This window comes from Berghia stephanieae, chromosome 4, assembly GCF_034508935.2.
Source record: "Berghia stephanieae isolate SIO BIC M18660-M18661 chromosome 4, UCSD_Bste_1.3, whole genome shotgun sequence".
Lineage (NCBI taxonomy): Eukaryota > Metazoa > Mollusca > Gastropoda > Nudibranchia > Aeolidiidae > Berghia > Berghia stephanieae.
The window spans coordinates 84,518,836-84,538,992 of NC_088363.1; the positions used below are offsets into that span (position 1 = coordinate 84,518,836).

The window sequence follows — 20,157 nt, forward strand, 5'->3', positions numbered from 1 at the left end:
GTGAGAGCGTGGCTCTACCGTGTGAGCTATCCACGAACACTTAAATATTCGTTTCAAACTCAAAGTCATTACTAGATCCCTCTCTCACCCACTTCTTGAGACCGCCGATTCGTTCGTACACCACCATCGCGAATAATTTTGACCAGCAGTTAAGCTTAATAGCCAATATTCTCAACACAAACATATAACATAGAAACGATTGAGACATTGAGTATGCTCCGGTGTATGGGGTGAATTTTTAATTCAGAAAAGTGAGTGGAGCAGGCACTTATGTTGGTAACAACAAGATATGAAGTGAATAGAAAAGTGCCAGAAGACAATAGAGAATAAAAATTTTTTCGCGGCGGTGGTGGGGTTAGAACCTGCGACCTTATTGGTACGACAACTCCGCCTGGCAGGTGAGAGCGTGGCTCTACCGTGTGAGCTATCCACGAACACTTAAATATTCGTTTCAAACTCAAAGTCATTACTAGATCCCTCTCTCACCCACTTCTTGAGACCGCCGATTCGTTCGTACACCACCATCGCGAATAATTTTGACCAGCAGTTAAGCTTAATAGCCAATATTCTCAACACAAACATATAACATAGAAACGATTGAGACATTGAGTATGCTCCGGTGTATGGGTGAATTTTTAATTCAGAAAAGTGAGTGGAGCAGGCACTTATGTTGGTAACAACAAGATATGAAGTGAATAGAAAAGTGCCAGAAGACAATAGAGAATAAAAATTTTTTCGCAGCGGTGGTGGGGTTTGAACCTGTGACCTTATTGGTACGACAACTCCGCCTGGCAGGTGAGAGCGTGGCTCTACCGTGTGAGCTATCCACGAACACTTAAATATTCGTTTCAAACTCAAAGTCATTACTAGATCCCTCTCTCACCCACTTCTTGAGACCGCCGATTCGTTCGTACACCACCATCGCGAATAATTTTGACCAGCAGTTAAGCTTAATAGCCAATATTCTCAACACAAACATATAACATAGAAACGATTGAGACATTGAGTATGCTCCGGTGTATGGGGTGAATTTTTAATTCAGAAAAGTGAGTGGAGCAGGCACTTATGTTGGTAACAACAAGATATGAAGTGAATAGAAAAGTGCCAGAAGACAATAGAGAATAAAAATTTTTTCGCGGCGGTGGTGGGGTTTGAACCTGCGACCTTATTGGTACGACAACTCCGCCTGGCAGGTGAGAGCGTGGCTCTACCGTGTGAGCTATCCACGAACACTTAAATATTCGTTTCAAACTCAAAGTCATTACTAGATCCCTCTCTCACCCACTTCACTGTTAACACATTAAGTGAATATTGTGCTAATAAAGTGAAGGTTTTTTTTTAATTTAGTTATTTTCTATTTTAATTACTTTTCATTTGCTTGTTCCAAGACTGTTGCATTTTTTTTGTTTCTTTCTTGCTTGAAACTTTACAACTTGACAATTAGAGATGGTCAATATAACGGTCCATGTTTGCTTTCTAGATATTACTCACACATATAATATCGCATTGCAAAACCTACTTATTAAGAAAAGGTTTTGTCCGTACGTGAAAAGATTGAAATCAGCATCAAAACCCCTATCAATACAATGTTGCAGATCTTCATGTGAATCAGATGAAAATTTTTTTAATTGTCACACCAACTGACTTACATTTAAATTGACCTTTAATACAGCGCAATATCCATTAAACATGCTCAAAGTGCTTTACAAAGGGTCCCTGACCAACAGCAACATGTAACGTGTAGAACGAGACATGACACGTGTTAGGCGATAATACAATTTTTTTCCCGACAGAGACAACGCTGTTACTGGCCAGGTACTCATTTGACACCTGAGTACAGTGAGAGAATGTGACTAAAGAGTCTTTTCCAAGGATTCAACTATGCGCCGAGCGAGGCTCGAACCCTTGACCTTCTGATCCGAAAGTGAGTGTCCTAACACTAGACCACATAGTCGCATGACCTTATGTCAAGCAATACAATGGCAATAATTGAGACACTGAATGGCTTTGCACGATAACTCTGGAAGGAGATGATGTATTTGTTATCATGTCACAAACAAGGCAAAGTGTGTAAGATGATTTTGTCCCAATGGTGGGTGGGGAAGAATATTAAACTGGAATTATAATTACAATCTGTTGTCTCCCATTGTGGACAAATTTCAGCACATTTAGCTCCCACAATAAATGATGGTTTAATTATTAGGTTACATATTGTCTTTTTTCAACTCTTTTGTTAAACTCATTTTTTTATAGGCAATCTCTCTTCATTAATAAAAATAATAAATTTAACGTCTTTTATTTTATTTTAATTTTCCATCACAGTGAGAATCCCCCCGCCTACTTGAAAGACCATAAACCATGCATTGGGATTTTACTATTAATGGATGAATACGGAGTTTTAATGAGAAAACTTATCGACTATTTCCAGCGTAAAGATCAGATTGACCACTTGTTAAAAGTTCACCCGAACTGTGAATATTGCCAAGAAATTGCCAGCAGGAAAAAATATAACATCAGTTGACTAGATTTAGAATTCCACCTGTGTTTGTAACCCAAGAACATTGAGTGAGATTTATAGCTCTTCGTCGTGTAACTTCAGCGTCTCCAGTGAGACCAGATAATGTCTGAAATTTGACCCTTTGGTCAGAAAGGTCAGAAAAAGTCGGATTCACAGTCCGAATCCATTTTTTTGTTTTTTTTACACCGACACCATCAATTTGATAGGATTTTTTATTTTGTGCAAAACTTGATTGCGACAAGAGATGACGAGCTGTGATGTAATCATCAATACAGCAATGATTGATTTCCAATTGATTGTATTATTTGGACCTGTCTTTCACCAATGCCTTTCATAATGCTTTAAATGTTGACGTAAGCATGGAATATACCATGGAATATACCTTTAATGTTCTCAGATATTATTTATACTTTCACCATTTGTTAAAAGAATGTGTTAGGTAAAAATAAGATTAAATCAACAGCTTTCATTGGCAGGCATTGGATTAGAAAATAGAATGCTTGTAAAGATTAACATTACTGGTTATTTCCCTTTATAAGTTTGTGAAATGTATACTCGATCCTTTAAAAAAATACTTTTTGTTGATCTGATCCTTTTTTTTTTTTCCCAGCAAGCTTTTGTAACAGTTTAGGTTCAGTACAAAACATCATTTTAGTGATATTTTTATATGTAGGCAGGAATATCCCAGAATTTTTAGATTTACTTTACCTACTGCTCCTTAAAGACTTGTATTATGTCAAAGAAAAAAAAATGTTGTCATTGTGAAATCATGTTGTTTTAAAACTTAGATCACTATAACAGCAATCGCCTGCATTTTAGCCAAATATTTCTGATATTTCATCTCAAATTTCCTTCTCAAGTTATGTCCTAGGTTTACTGCTGTGCATAAAAAAAATTCTAAGCTCGTTAATTTATTTTACAATTGTGCTTGTGCCTTGGTCCTTATATAAACTAAGGCAGTTGGATTATTTCATTATTTTTTTCTAATCTGGAGTTTGATCTCAATATGGGGGAATTGAAACTTAGCTGATTGTTGGCACTAAATCTGATTATTTAGCTGATTGTTGGCACTAAATCTGATTATTTAGCAACATTTAGACAGGTCCCTTAAACTTGTTAATATTAATAGAAGTGATTAAAAAGGCTGACTTTTATGTGTTGCTCTTCGATGAAAGTCACAATGATGACTTTCAATCTAAACTAATGGATGTGCATATTAACAGACCATGAGCACATTTAGTGGATATTTTGCTCAGTGGCATGAAATGGACAGAAACAATTTCTTGTTGCCTTTTGGATAGTACGCTATTAAATTGCAAAGGGCTTTTAACATATGTAACAGACACAGCTGTTGGATGCACAGAGGGGCCAGAAAATAATTTGCATGCACCCTGATTTGACGTTTACTCCCTTTGATTGTGAGCTCTCAGTGTCAGGGCCCTTTATCATTTTAAAGCTTTAAATTAAAGCACTGACCAAATGATGAACATTTTGGGGTCAAATCTTTTTTAACACCTGGGGTCGTCTGACCTCCCATTGTAGGCAGGGAGGTCACTCTTGTTGTCTTTCATTCCCTTATTTTTGTGTCCATTTTTCTTTTTTTCTGTTTGGGTGGGGTTCCTGACCTCCCATAGTGGGCAGGGAGGTATATAGGTATATACTGCGTCTTCTATTCCCTTATATCTGTTTTCCAACATGCTTTCTGTCTTTGTCTTGGAATGAGATTGCTTGGTTTTGTCTTGTCCCTGGCTGGGGGGGGGGGGGGGGGGGGGGGGCAGTCGGGTGTATAGTTGGTTGTGGGAGATGATATTTTTTTTCCTTGTAAATCATCTCTGTTATGTACTGTATTCTTTTTCCTTTTGCATGTGTGTGATTTGTGGATAATTGAGTGTGTTTCTCTTGACGGGGACCTGTGCTCGTGTCTGCATGAGACATTTGGTGATCTCGGACTGAGTGCCCTGGTGGTGTGCTCTTGGAATCTACATCTGTTCTCAATTTGAACCAATTCCCCTTTGTCTGCCTTATTCTTGGATGCTTTAATTGTAATTCTAGAACTTTTTACTATCCCATTTTCTTCCTTTTTACTGGAGCTCATATGACCTAAATGTGTTGCAAGCGCCGTAAAACCCTTAAAAACATCTTTTTTTCTGTCTTTGTTCTGGATTGAGATTGCTCATTTTTTTCTCCTGAACTGAGAAGGGGGTTGTCAAATGTATCGTTCCTTTTTCTTTTGAGTGATGATATTATTTTCCTCGTAAATCATCTCTTATGTACTATTTCAGTTTTTAGTTTTGAAAATATGCGTACTTTGTAAGCATTTGAATATATCCATTAATGTGAGATCCTTTGCTTGATCAGGGTTTTTAGATAAAGTGTCGCAAGTGATGTAAAGCCATGGGATGTCTTCTGACTTCCCACTTGCTGTGTCTTCTATTCCCCTATATTTGTTTTCCGAATTGCGTTCTATCTTTGTCTCAGAATGAAATTACTTGGTTTGTCCTGTCCCTGGTGGCCATAGTCCTTGACTGAGAGGGAAAGAGTCAGGTATATATGTATACTAGCAGACTTTGATAATGCATCAGCGTTTTGAATCAAGAAAGTGGGCCCAAATATAAATGAATTGTTTCAATTTTTTTTTGTTCTTGTTTTTTATTTATTTGTACACATTTCCACAGATTATTGCGCTTTTTGAGAAATTTTCGGCACTTTGAGGGCCATTTTTGTAATGTTGGATCATTTTTAGAATTCAAAATTTTGTAATTAATTCCCTTGAATGGTTTGCAGGATCATCAAGCCTGAATGCATGGCTAATTTGTAAATAAATTTGTTTTGTGGTAGTCTTGAAAAAGACTGATTTGTTTTTGTCAATACTCTAATAGTGAGTGTGGATTCCATTTGCATTCATAACCACTTAGCAACGAGATATCATGCTGTTGTTGAGGTTTTGGAAAAATTCCTGTGGGATGTTGTTCCATTCATCGCTTAATGCTTACTCAAGCTCTGCAATATTCATAATGGCTCGTTGATGTCTATCCCCCTTTACCCGTTTTCCAATTGTTTCCAATCGTTGTCTTGGAATGTTTTATCCTGACCCTGGCCGGAGTTCCTTGGCTGGAAAACAGTCGAATGTATAGTCATAGTTTTGGGAGATGAAATTTTTTTCCTTGTAAATTATCTCTCTGTTATGCATTGTATTATGTTTAGTTTACATATTATATTATATGATTTATAAACATTTGAGTGTATTCCTCTTAGTTGGGACCTGTGCTTGTGTCTGGATAAGACTTTTAGGTGATCTCAAACTAAGTACTTTGACGGTGTGCTCTTGGAATCTACATCTGTTCCCTATTTGAACCAATTCCCCTTTGTCTCACCTTTTCTTTTGTGCTTTAATTGTAATTCTAGAACTTTTTACTATCCCATTTTTCCTTTTTACTGGCGCTGATATGACCTTAATGTGTTGCAAGTGCCGTAAAACCCTTAAAAACACAAAACACATGACGTTTTTCATGTATATTCGAATTTTAATGTCAAATCATATTATCTGGAATAAAAAATGAATGATAGAAACGAGCTTTCTTTAAGAATTAGTGTTCAATCATTCTCATAAAATTCATTGACTCATTGTTAGAAATTAGTAATAAAAGCCAGATTGTGGTCATAATATGATATTTTTTATATTTTGTTTAACTTTTAATCATGTTAACATTTTTATTTATGTGTGTAGAAATATTATCAAATGTAAGGAGTGATGGAAGGAGAAATAACAAATAATATTTAATTAGTTTAAAAGCACTTTGTGATAGATTGTAATTATTTATAAATTTTTATATTTATATGTGTCAACCTGATAATGACCATCATTCTCCTTGTGATATTATATCACCAACATTTTCGTTGTATTTATGTGTATGATAATGACATCATTCTTCTTGATGAGATAATGTTCTTCTGATTATTTATAGTTCAACTGAAAACATATTCTGTTGATATTTTATTGTACTGATATGACCACATCTTTTATTTTATATGTAATAGACCATACTGTTTTTTTGTGTAACTTAAGCATCATCTTTGATTATATTATTGTGTACTGATAATAAATTCTTCTTGTTGATATTATAGTGTCAACCTGATTAATCATTTTTGATTATGTGTCAATATACATGACCATCATTCTCTTGTTTAAATTATATTGACCTATAATGACCATGTCTTCTGTTTTATTTATATGTTTATAATGAATCGATTTATAAACATATCATCGTTCTTCTTGTTATATTTATAGTGTAACCTGATAATGACTCTTTCTTTTATGTGTTGTGACTATTCTTCTTGTTTAACCATGTTTTGTGTTAAAATCCAATATTCCTGGATGCACGGAGGTTATTTGACTTTGGGGCCAAAATGTGTTTGCTATGATATAGAGATGTTTTGGTTCTTAAACTTTGCTTTGAGTGTATCTTGCTTTAAAATTGCGTTCCTTGAGGCCAGTATCTGTTTCATGATTCTGTGTGTTAATACATGAGACCATTATCATGTAAATGCATATGATGTGACCTGTCTTTCGCCTGATATTTATTTTAATTTCATTATTTACAGAACGATTTCAAAACATTCTCACTATTTTCCATAAATTAATTATAAAGTTGTTTTATTGTGTTTCTTTTTTGTCTTAATTTAAAAGATTTAAAAAAAATTCTGGGTGGGTTTCCTGGCTCCCATAGTGGCAAGCGGCACTTACTCTGTCTTCTATCCCCTTATAGATGTTTTCCAATTTGCTTTCTGCCTTTCTTATTGTTGTCTTACTTCCAACCGCGAAATGTGTTGTTTTCAGCAGTCTTTCTGCAGCCTGACACTTCGTTTTAGCTTCTTAATGTCGGAGGTATACCACGGAGCTATATTATTATTATTATCTATCATCATCATCATCATCATCATCATATATATCATCATCATCATCATTATCATCATCATCATCATCGTGTCGTCGTCGTCGTCGTCACCATCACCATCATCATTACTGCTATAATGACCATAAATGGAAGGATGAGGGGAAGGGGTAAAGGAGATTACCCATAATATATAATTTTGTACACTTCTTGGAATGAGATTACTTGGTTTTGTCCTGGCCTTGGTTGGAGTCCTTGGCTGGGAGGGAAACAGTCAAATGCATCTTCTCTCTGTTATGTTTTATTATATTTGTTATTTTGAATGTATAATGTAAGCATTTGAGTGTATTCCTCTTTGTTGGATTTTGTGTTATTGTCCGAATGAGACTTATAAGTGATCTCAAACTAAGTACATTGGTAGTATGCTCTTGGAATCTACATCTGATCCCTATTTGTCCCACTGGGTGGGGTTCCTACCTCCCATAGTGGGCAGGGAGGTACTTGCCGTGTCTTCAATCCCCCTGTATCGGTTTTCCAACATGCTTTCTATCTTTGTCTTGGAATGAGATTACTTAGTTTTATCCCTGGGTGGGGTTCCTACCTCCCATAGCGGGCAGGAGTACTTGCGTGTCTTTTACCCCGTTATTGTTTCCAATGCTTCTGTCTTGTCTTGGAATGAGATTGCTGTTTTGTCCTGACTGGTCGAGTCCTTGGCTGAGGTGAACAGTCGAATGTATAGTTATAGTTTGGGAGATGATATTTTTCTCTTGTAAACATTCTCGTTGTTATGCATTGTATTAGTTTAGTTTACACATTATTATTATTGATTGGTAAACATTTGATTGTATCTCTTAGTTGGACTTGCTTTGTGTCATGGATGATGACTTTTAGTGATCTCAAACTAAGTACTTTGATAGTGTGCTTTTGGAATCTACACCTGTTTCTTTTTTGAACCAATTCCCCTTTGTCTTCCCTTTTTCTCGGATGCTTTATTGTAATTCTATAACTTTTTACTATCCCATTTTCTTTCTTTTTACTGGCGCTGATATAACCTTAATGTGTTGCAAGCGCCGTAAAACCCTTAAAAACAAACAAAACATATATGATTTGTAAACATTTGAGTGTGTTTCTCTTTGACTTAGTGGGGACCTGTGCTTGTCTATGGAAGAGACTTTAAGGTGATCTCAAACAAAGTACTTTGATAGTGTGCTCTTGAATCTACATCTGTTTCCTATTTGAACCAATTCCCCTTTGTCTTACCTTTCTTGGGTGCTTTAATTTTAATTCCAGAACTTTTTACTATCCCATTTTCTTCCTTTTTACTGGTGCTGATATGACCTTAATGTGTTGCAAGCGCGATAAAACCATTAAAAACAAACAAACAAAGCCACATAGCGCAAAGGCTAATTGAGTTCAATTCCATCTAGGTAGGAAATATAGACCATGCTGATAAATCATTCTATCCCGGTGCCTATACTTAATAGATTCAGATTACAACTTCAACTTCATTGTTCTGTTCTTTTAATTCTTTATAATTGTTATTCGAGCCCGTAAAAAGGCATTTATGTAAATCCTCATGATTTCTTGTTAAAAAGACAATTGAATATATACATAACATCACTGAAAATAATAAAAAGCTATCTTTATTGTAATTTAGAACATTTTATCAGTCGCATTATTGTCATTGTCACAATTTTTATGCGATTTCAACATGTTTTTATCTTTTTACGAAAATCGTTTGTTAAAAAAAAATTCAAACCATATATGTTATTTTTAAATATATATTTTGAAAGAATCCAGTATACAGTATTAAATTTTTTTTATTTCACTTTGTGAGTTCCTCCTTTATTTTGTGGGGTTTTTTGGATTTTTTTTCTTTGGTTAGGTGTCGACATAAAAACAAGTTGAACAAAATTTCTTCTTACAGAATCTCTTGACTCTCGTCTTGTAACAACAATCAAGTGATATTTAGCGTGGTCTTGACTAGATGCCTGGGTGGGGTTCCTGGCCTCCCATAGTGGGCAGAGTGGCACTTACTGTGGAGGCGAGATGGCGGCTTTTTCTCCCATAGTGGGTAAGGAGGTACATACTGTGTCTTCTATCCCCTTATATCTGTTTTCCAACATGCTTTCTGTCTTTGTCTTGGAATGAGATGACTTGGTTTTGTCCTTGCCTGGCCGGAGTCCTTGTTGGGAGGGAAACAGTCAAATGCATAATAGTTATTGTTTTGGGAGATGATATTGTTTTCCTTGTAAATCATCTCTCTGTTATGTATTATTATATTTGTTATTTTGAATGTATACTGTAACCATTTGAGTGTTTCCTCTTTGTTGGATTTTGTGCTTGTGTCCAGATGAGACTTATAGGTGATCTCAAGCTAAGTTGGTGGTATGATTTTGGAATCTACATCTGATCCCTTTTTGTTCCCAGTTCCCCTATGTCTTACTTTTTCTTGTGTGCTTTAATTGTAATTCTAGAACTTGTTACTATCCCATTTTCTTCCTTTTTACTGGCGCTGATATAACCTAAATGTGTTGCAAGCGCCGTAAACCCTTGAAAACAAAAACATAAAAAATACATGGCGGCTTTTTGGGCATCTACTCAGAAGAGATGAAAATATACCAGCCCAGCCAATAGAGCCATGAACACTTTTTCATCCCATCTGGACACAAGAAATATCAAGGTAGACCACCCACGTCAATTCACACTGTTCTCAATAGAGACCTGAAACGCCTTCAAAATAACAAAGAATTAAAATCAAAGGAAGACATAATGAAATTAGCATCCCCCACAGCAAAAGACCGGGAACTGACACAGATGATTAGAGAGGCAGCCGGGGCGTCCCGATCGGATGATTAGGAAGCGAAAGGCCTTAAGTTTGTAAGTCATATATATAGTTAAAAGGAGGGCCAAGAACAGAGCCTTGTGGCACTTGAAATGTTAGTAAAACTTGTTCTGACTGAACACCATTGACCACGTCAGTCTGCCATCAATCCTGTAAATGTGAAGTAAACCATCAATTCTTTTTACGCCGAACGTATTTTCTAGAATGGTGTCAAAGGCAGCTGAAAGATCTAAAAATCATAACGCATTGATGAGCTTTAAAAAATTAGCTTTTATATAGCGCAAAATTCACTAAATGTGCTCAAAGTGCTTTACAAGGGGCCCCTGGCCAACAGCAACATTTAACATTTAGGACGGGACATGACGCCTGATAGGCGATGTTACAATTTTTTCGGACAGAGCTGAGACAACGCTGTTAACGGCCAGGTACTCATTTTACACCCGAGTTCGATGAGAGAAAGTGAGTAGAGAGTCTATAACTATGCGCCGAGCGAGGCTCGAATCCAGGACCTTCCGATCCAAAAGCCAGTGTCATACCACAAGACCACATAGCCGCAATGATATTGTCAGCAATAATAAGTCATTAAAAATTTTAAGAAGCGCCTTTTCAGTACTGTGTTGCTGACTGTAGGCTGACTGGAAAGCTTATTCCAAACCGTTGTTCTTAAGATAATTGTGTAAGAACTACCTTCTCCTAAAGTTTTGACAAAAATGTAAATTTGATACAGTGTTTAATACATTGTGGTCCAGTGATGGTTTCTTCAGTGGCGATTTGACGAGGGCACTTTTACAACACGATGGAACTTCGCCAGTCAGTAGGGATGTATTTATGATTGATGTAATGGGTGGTAATAATGTATTGATGGAGCTGGCCAAAAGCTGTGATGGTAAGGGATCAAGGTCGCAGGATTTAATGGGGGCTTTTTTTAAAATCAAATCTTTTATAAAACTAGGTTAAACTTGTCTAAAAGGGCACCACAAGGACCACAATGTATCTGTATCTAAAGATGGTCCATGCTAATCTAGTTCTGATCGAATGCTATGGGGTTTGTCTTGAAAAAAGTTGACGAATTTGTTTGGCAAGTCTCTTTCGTTGGTTGTAGATGGTAATGAAGTGCATCTTCCACGTCCAAGTAGATCATTACAGATGACAAATAAGTGTTTGCAGGATTTTGAAGTTTCGAAATTTGAAAGAAAATATGAGGTCTTTGCCTTTCTTATTGTTGTCTTACTTCCAACCGCGAAATGTGTTGTTTTCAGCAGTCTTTCTGCAGCCTGACACTTCGTTTTAGCTTCTTTAATGTCGGAGGTATACCACGGAGCATATTATTATTATTATTATTATTATCATCATCATCATCATCATCATCATCATCATCATCGTCGTCGTCGTCGTCGTCACCATCACCATCATCATTACTGATATAATGACCATCAATGGAAGGATGAGGGGAAGGGGTAAAGGAGATTACCCATAATATATAATTTTGCACACTTCTTGTTGCTATCTAGATGACATTGTAAGCCACGCTTGGTCAATCACGATTGGCTATCACAATCTGTCGCACACTGGCAAAACATTTCCTTTCCTCTCGTTTTGGTCAGACTGTCAGACAACTTGTCCTTCAAATTTCTCGATTAAGATGACCTCAGTTTTCCTAAATGTCTCAAACTTGACAATTCTAAATAAGTCTCTGCACGGGTCTTTGTGGCTTCACTTTAATTAATCCATTTTTAAATAAAAGTTTTTTGGCCATTTTTTACTTTCTAAAAAGCGTTTTGTCAGTTTACAACGGAGTTGTCTCTCTTTTCTTCATAATATTCAAAGGTCATTATGATTGTAATCAAGCAGAAAAGATCCACTATGCACCGGTGGTACAGGCCTTTGAAGCGGATGTGAAACGTATAGTTGTCAACAAAGCAAGGATGTTGTGTAGTGTGCTTGTTATTAACATTGTTGTTTTATAGACCATCATAATTAGAGGTTTTCACATGAGGATACATTTAATCCGAGGCTAAGGTCGTGTCAAATTTCAATTAGAAATATTGCCCAAAAAAAAAAAAAAAAAAACATTTTCCAATTCCAAACAGGCTTGTAAAGAAAAAAAAACCCAATTTTTTAATTCTTTTTTTTTATTTCCGATGTGCACATATATGCAGGTCTGATAACCGAACGAAATGATAGACCTGATTCAACATTGTAATTAATGGACGATTGTTTGCGTCGGTTTGAGAATATTTCCATTACAACAATGAAACTATAAAAAAATGGATTATCAGACCTGCAAATAGGTGCACGTCGTGCTGGACTAATTATTTCTTTTCTACAATTTTCGGAGAGTTGAAGCCATTAGAAAACACGTTCTATTTCAAACCACTTAACTCATTCAATTTTTAAATAAAAATTCAACTGAAACAGTTTTAAGATCAATACTGGAGAAATGACTTTGTCGAACTGTTTGCATTATATTCTCCTCACAACCGCTCTTGTTCTGATAAGAAATGGATACGGGACAGCCCAACAAATGGATAGTGGTGGCAAATCACATGAACATATCTCGAAGGAGGATTACGAGTCGATCAGCCCAAGACGAGACAGTTCCAAATTGGAACCGGCATTGCCTGAAGGGGTGTGTGCTTGGAGAAGGAATAACTTTATCCGTTTCGGTAAGGGATTTGCGATGAGTTATAGCATGCTGTATCGTTAAATGCCACTATACTTATCAACTTCATTATCATCATATCATCATCATCATCATCATCATCATCATCATCATCATCATCACCACCATCATCATCATCGGTATTATTATTATTATTATTATTATTATTATTATTATTATTATTATTATTATTATTATTATTATCATTATCATTATAAATATTATCATTATTATTATTATTGTTATTATTATTATTATTATAATAATTATTATTATTATTATTATTATTATTATTATTATTATTATTATTATTATTATTATTATTATTATTATTACCGATAATATTATTATCATTATCATTATTATTATTATTACCGATATTATTATTATTATCATTATCATTATTAATATTATTTATTACTATTATTATTATTAATATTATTATTATTATTATTATTATTATTATTATTATTATTATTGTTATTACGATTATTATTATTATTATTATTATTATCATCATTATTATCATTATCATCATCATTATTATTATTATTATTATTATTATCGTCATTATTATTATTATTATTATTATTATTATTGTTATTATTATTATTATTATTATTATTATTATTATTATTATTATTATTATTATTATTATTATTATTATTATTATTATTATTATTATAATCATCATCACCATCGTCATCATAATAATCATCATCGTCATCATCATCATCATCGGGTTCATAACAATAACATTCCCTTAACCATTCAAACCATTCGAATGTAATCATTGCTTTGTCATTAGGTTGCGCCAAGAAAGAGTCTGCATATTGCTCGGCCCTGAGTCGCTCAATGACTAAAGAGATTCTCGGAAAGCCTGCTTGCTTGGCTTACCGTAAGTTTTTTTAATTTCTTTAATAATTAATAAAAGAGAAGAGTAAATATGTGCGTCTGTGTATTTATCAACAACAAGGAAAAGCAGACCAACTGTCTGCTATAAAAATGACCCAATTCGTTAACATTGCTATCCGTCTAATGCGAGACGTTGAGATTGGTGTCATTTAGATCGATTTTAAAATGGTCATATACATTTTTTAAAAACAATTTGATTCGATCCTTAAGATTAACAACGCCAATTTAAACAGGCAGCGATTTGGAAGTATGGACATTCTTGTTGTGTGATGTTATTGAGGCGAATAGCAGACTGATGATAGCAGGTGTTTTTTTCTGTGTGGGTACGTGTTAAATATTTCTATTTTCTGTTAGTGTAGCCTTTTGCGGGTTCTTAACTATGTGGAATTTTTCCTCCAGACACAGATTGCATCTTTTTGTTTTTACTAAATAGTTTTTTTTTTTTTGCTTTGAGATGATGTCCCATGTCCCATTATGGTTGGTGTTGGAATCTTTTAATTTCCAGACGTGTTCACTAAGAGTTGTGGATGTTCTTTTTCTGTTGTGTTTGAAGGACGAGTGTGTTGATTATATAGTGGGTTTTGAAATGGCCCTCTGTCAGTCTGATGTAAGTTTCCTGCTTGCTTGTGTTGGTGTGAGTGTGACGGTTGCTTTGTATATTATGTTCGATTCGAGGCAATTTCCCCGAAGAGGTCACTTGCATTTATTTCAGCAGTTGCACTGCTTTATTGGTTTGGTGTTTTGTTGCTTATGAACATTTCGGGTGTGTCTTTTATGTGCTTTAATTATGCCACCGATGTTGTTCATGCAGGCGTAGCTGACCTTTATGGTGTTTCTGTTCAGTATTTTGTGTAGCCTGTGGTCATGTGGAAAACAGGTGTCTATCAGTTTCAGAAATTTGTGTCCGATGTTAGTTGTGAAATTTTTGTCGAAGAGGGGTTGAACCACGTTATTGTCGCGTCTATGTAGGAGAAGTGGCAAGTGGGAGTAGATAAAATAAGAGTCAGACAGTTTCCCCAAAGACATGGGTTGTCTGGTGCCACTTTTATCCTGATATAGTTGGGTTAAAGTTCCTGACAACTCAACAGATAGTAAGTAAAATTTAAGTTTGAAGAAATAGGTAGTAGAAGTTGTGGTAGATTATTGGCACGTTATATAGGGATAGATAGATTCCGAAGGTAAGTATTAATCCCCAGTTTCAGAAGGTAAGTATCAATCCCCGTTAAAGCAAAAATACTTTAATATAAATAAACAGAATTGCTTCACACAATAAATTAACAAATAATTAGCCAAAAGAATAATAGTAAATTTTAATTAATTAAAGTTAGGCTATTGTTAGTTTCTCATCCCTTCATGGCCCTTTTCTCAAATTATTATAATTAGTTTCTTACCTGTTTGGATGTGACTGGTGGCGGCGTTAATATTAATATGGCTTGTGCCTGCTATTTTATGGAGGAGCCTTTTATTTATTCTCTGGTTGTCCCAGCGGGTCAAGATAGATTCAGCTCTGGAATAACATGTAACTAAATGGCGTTTGCTGGGTACCCCGATCTGTGAAAATACCGGAGCAGATCTTTGACTAATTGCAACATTTTTTATATTCCTTACGAGCAGTGATGTCTTGAGGATTTCCAGTTAACAAACCCTTGACATCATTTGGAACAGCCTGTCCGGGAACCTGCGGCGTGGCGTATTGACGGCATATGGTGGTGCCATGATTAGAAAAAAAAATTCTAATACAGTGAACACGGTTAAGAGGATAGAGCACGACATATTAAAAACTCTCTTTTATGGAAGGGTGGGGGAGGTCGATGGTTTCTACGAGTGGACAAAACTCACAAAAACAAATAATTCACGAAAACAACAAGCCACAACACTGAGATACAAGTCCCGTATGAAAAGGTCTTTGTAATTATTCTTTGTCCACCATTTAAAGGATTGGATTTGGTAGATAATGCAATCAATATGTTATAAATGTAAATCAAAAGAGAAAAAAAACCTATGACAGAAATCACTTACTTTTAGTACTTGTAAAAAAATTCGGCACGGCGATGTTTCATCTCTGCAAATCTTTTTATAATGTGTTTATTGAAATCTGGAATGGCATCTATTTCAGCTTTGTGAATTGACAGAATCATTAATGAATTTAACCGCTCCTGTTTCATTGAATTTCGCAACAAAAAAATTTCACTCTTTTAAAAGGGTGCTAAAACAACGTTCAGGAGGTTAAGAAATACGATGGAAATGGTTAAGGTCACTATAGCCTATAGATGTCTATGATTTGTCAGTGTTTGTTGTATCTGTAAAAAGTAGACAATAAAAACAAAAGACTAAACTAACTGTGAGCCATTCATGCCTGTCATACCATGTCACTGAAAAAGAGCGTTTTCGAGATTTCCACACCTGTGTTAATTCAAAATCAGTTGGTTGGTGAGGAACTAGTCTTTTTATTTCTAATTTGTCATCTAGTGTCAATCTCCCAAACGGTCCGTGAAGTAAAGAGTCAACTTGATTCATTGCAATTCATTGTTTAACAAAACAAAACTTCAAAGTATATCTCAAATAATGGAAATCAGTGGAATACGATTAATGATTGCACACATAAAAGGTAGATTCAGATCTTAAAGCGTCACAAAGAAAAAATCACTCCACTTAAGTACTTAAAAATCTAAAAACACACCAAAAGTATAACTGTTGACAGTCTTCGCTTTCTTTCTCTGACTGACACAAATACACACGCACAAACACACACACACACACACACACACACACACACACACACACACACACACAAATAAACACTCATACACACGTAACCATCAACTCGGCACTACAAGCAAGAAAAATGTTGGTAAATTCGTCCACAATGCTTCGTTGCAAAGAATTACTTTATTCAATAATCGTGAAAAAGCGGTGGGGGTTTGATATGTCATATTTTAAAGTTTTATGATGTTTTTCTTTGCTGCTTACAAATAAACTTGACAATGATCAGTGTTTTTGACAGTTAATGTAATATTTTGGATGGCCGAAGTTACCCTAATTTGGCGCATCCCCCCAGTCCGAAGCGACCCGCCCGCCTAGCCCCAGTCCAACGGTGGAGCTCTCAGATCCTGGCACAAGTCGAGGGTCTTTCCGCTATTTGAAGATAGTATAATTCGACCTAGTTTCTCGCTCAATCAGCTGTCGCGATACTAATGGATATAGCATTAATTGGAGCTTGGATAGCTTTGCACCACCGTGTTGACTCTCTCACTACTTCGCGCAGTGATGTCACCAACACACCAGTCGGCGCAGTGCGTGACTCGGAATCTTGAATAGAGTGGAGACTAAAAAGGCAGTATGTTGTTGGCGAGTTGGCGAAAGACAGTGGAGTTAAAATCTCTGTTTTATTTATAATTAAATTATGCTGTTAATGATTTTTTAAAAGATTGGTGCGGTGCCTGGCACCATTCGATCCAATGGCCCCACGCCACTGCCGGGAACATTAGATTATTAGACTCAAAATATTATTTAAAAAAAAAAGACTTTAAAACGTAACTTTTAAACAGATATTATAAGATTTGATCATTAGAAATCAAGAAATGTTGTTTCATAATCATATGTTTAAATAAACAATCACAACTTATAATTCAACTTATTATACAATCCTAATGTATCTATTTATGTCCCTGTTTTTAACGCGTTTTTCATTGTATTTTTATAATACAATTCTCGCTAATATCTGTATGTCATGTTTTCATGTTTCTTTTTTATTTTCGAGATTTTATCGTACAGTACATAGAGGCCTTCGCCGCCTATAATATGATATATATTATACGTCACTACCTATAATCAGTTAGGTAGGTACTCATTAACGCCTGACTCGAATTTTCAGAGGGGATTTTTTTCCCTCTTTTTAAAAAAAATTCCATCCAACAAAGTACTTACAATCTGGTGGGCTAACTTATGCTATGTAGCTTTTACTTATTGTGTCAAATTTAGTAAATATACCCTCTCTCTCATCCACCCACCCACACACACACACCCACACACTCCATGTGTTCTTGTTTGATTCCAGCTTGTGAAGGCTATGGTAACCCATTGGGCTTCTTCCTGTGTAACTCAACATGCCAGGATGGTACTTATGACAAGTATGGAATCTGTGCTGATAATGGTAAGGCAAAGATATTTTTTAAAAAACAATATCCCAAATCAAAACTGCAATGACCAGAAAAGGAACACGACCTAACTCCTCACTCAGCAAAGGTCGGCCTGCCCAAATAGGATTCAATAGTCTGATGTCACGTCCGCCCAGCAACGAGCTGCTTGGTTTTAAACAAAGAAAAGCAGGGAAGTGTACACCAGTGAGGAATGAACCTGGGACTATGGGAAGAGAATATCAGAGGGAAAAGGACCTGGGACTATGGGAGACGGATACTGATGAGAATTGAAACCGGACTATGGGAGGTGGGCACCAGAGGCAATGATACAGAAACTATAGGAGGTGGGCACCAATAGGAAATGAACCTGAGACGAGGGGTACCTAAGAGAGGTATATACCAGTGGAAAGTGAAGCCGGGAATATGGGAGGAAGACACCAGTGGGGAGTGAATCCAGAAGGGAACTTCATTTTTCCTAAAGCACCGAAACCGTCCGAAGTGATGGGAATTGGCCGTCTTGAGGAGTGAACCAGTGACTCGGGGAAGTGGACAACATTGAGGAGAATAAGCGCTAGTCCGCGTTCATGAAATTCAGACCCAGGAATCAGGGTTGATACCGACCCGGAAAGGCAGTTGACAAAGCCGCTCTGACCCGAACCAGTCCTAGTTTTACCCTACGTGCACACCCGTTTTACCCGAAGATTTGAGTTTAGACATTACAAATTACACGCATAGGCAGAATTCCGTCTCTGTTCGTTCGTGTCGACTGAAGCAGAATCACAATGGTATAGTCTACACCTTCTCGCATTAGGAGACGAACGAATGGAAACAGAATTCTACACACGGCACTTCATTGAGTACACGTCGATAATCTAACATTAGATTTTGAAGCCGTTCGTTGTAGTTGTCGAATTGAATCATTAAATCGTTAGAGTGTTTTACAGGAATTAATTTATCAACTCTGCACTCGATCAAAACTAAGATTTTTTTTTTTTCTGCCACTCACTCTCTTTTTCTTTTTATATTTTCAGATATTTGCTGCTTGGTAAGTAAATTTACATCCGTTAAATGACTTCGATCAAAGTGAGCCACTAAAAAAATCGACAAAAATATATAAACTTGCTACCCCCCCCCCCCCCCCACACACACTTTTCCACAGCTACTTTAAACTTGGCAAAATGAATTCCATGTGTCTCCCCATTGTTAACAACGCCATTACCACATCATCTCATTCATCTATAGTTTTTCATTCATCCTGTTTGTTGATATAGGGGAAACCCGAAACGTTCATTCAATTTCACATTGTTATTTATGTGGAACTTAATGCAGATCGTGACAAATATTTTGAGCAATTGACGATCAAAATCGGTACGGTAATGGAGTCTGTGGGTATGCGCAAATGACTGGCAATTGGACAGCCAGCCAGATAGCAATTCCCAACGTCAAGTGACCAATCATACTGCCCTACCATGGGTGAGAGAACGCAGACACACTGTTTATGTGGTGGGTCATAGAATTACCTTCCCTTAATCTTTTTTATTTTGACTGCAAACCCTATTTTTAAAAGAAGAGAAATTTTTGTTGTGTAAATACTACAAATGGGCGCTACTCTTATGGAGATAATTGCTTTCAGATAGCCAAGGCTGTTGAAATAACAAATATGGATATAAATGCAAGATTTAGAATTTTCTGTTTATCGATGTTTTTGGCTCAGCCGTTTTGGCTTAAATGGTTTTCATCTAATTTAAATCATTGCCAATATTGTCTTACATTGCGATAATCACGAACTCTAGTTTGCATTCCATAAATTAAAGTTTTTTAAAAACATGGATTATGAGAAGTTATTATTTTCATACCTTTGCTTCCCCAGACATGATAACCTACACGAAGTTGGACCCCTAGAAAAGTTCCTGAAGTGTCAAATTGTTTTAAATTCCGAACAAACAAATAAATAAATTACCAACCTTCTACATTCTTCGTTGTTTGTTATTTGTTTTAACAAGTATTAACACGGTTACTATTAGCTAATGTCAGCCTCATTAAAAAGGAAGATAATAGAATGGCCTGCAGCTTTATATCAAATAAGAGATCAACCAAAAGCAATGTGTTAATATATATATATATATATATATATATATATATATATATATATATATAATATACATATATTTATGACGCTATGATGT

At 35.8% G+C, this 20,157-nt stretch overlaps 2 protein-coding genes across 15 annotated transcripts in view; both read left to right on the forward strand.

Moving 5' to 3' along the window:
- Positions 1-9,436, forward strand: part of LOC144971421 (uncharacterized) — a 50,360-nt gene extending 40,924 nt beyond the window's left edge. For 2 of the 5 annotated variants that reach the window (XM_078912304.1, XM_078912307.1), the window contains one exon: positions 2,323-4,280. In XM_078912304.1, coding sequence (XP_078768430.1) covers positions 2,323-2,521 — 199 coding nt within the window. In that variant the 3' untranslated portion in view covers positions 2,522-4,280. Of the gene's footprint in view, positions 1-2,322; positions 6,093-9,337 lie in introns of those variants that run through there. The other 3 variants (XM_078912305.1, XM_078912308.1, XM_078912303.1) reach the window with 3 other exon arrangements.
- LOC144971426 (uncharacterized) lies at positions 9,348-19,074 on the forward strand. Of its 10 annotated transcripts, none has more exons than XM_078912324.1 (5): positions 9,348-9,484; positions 12,755-12,921; positions 13,726-13,815; positions 17,890-17,985; positions 19,003-19,074. In XM_078912324.1, the coding sequence occupies exons 2-5, from the start codon at positions 12,780-12,782 to the stop codon at positions 19,041-19,043; spliced, it is 369 nt and encodes a 122-aa protein (XP_078768450.1). In that variant the 5' UTR covers positions 9,348-9,484; positions 12,755-12,779; the 3' UTR covers positions 19,044-19,074. The 10 variants fall into 10 exon arrangements, with proteins under 10 accessions (XP_078768450.1, XP_078768447.1, XP_078768441.1 ...); XM_078912321.1 differs by lacking the exon at positions 9,348-9,484 and adding an exon at positions 12,093-12,187 and having other exon boundaries at positions 12,674-12,921; XM_078912315.1 differs by lacking the exon at positions 9,348-9,484 and adding an exon at positions 12,105-12,274 and having other exon boundaries at positions 12,535-12,921.
- Positions 19,075-20,157: the final 1,083 nt, after the last annotated feature.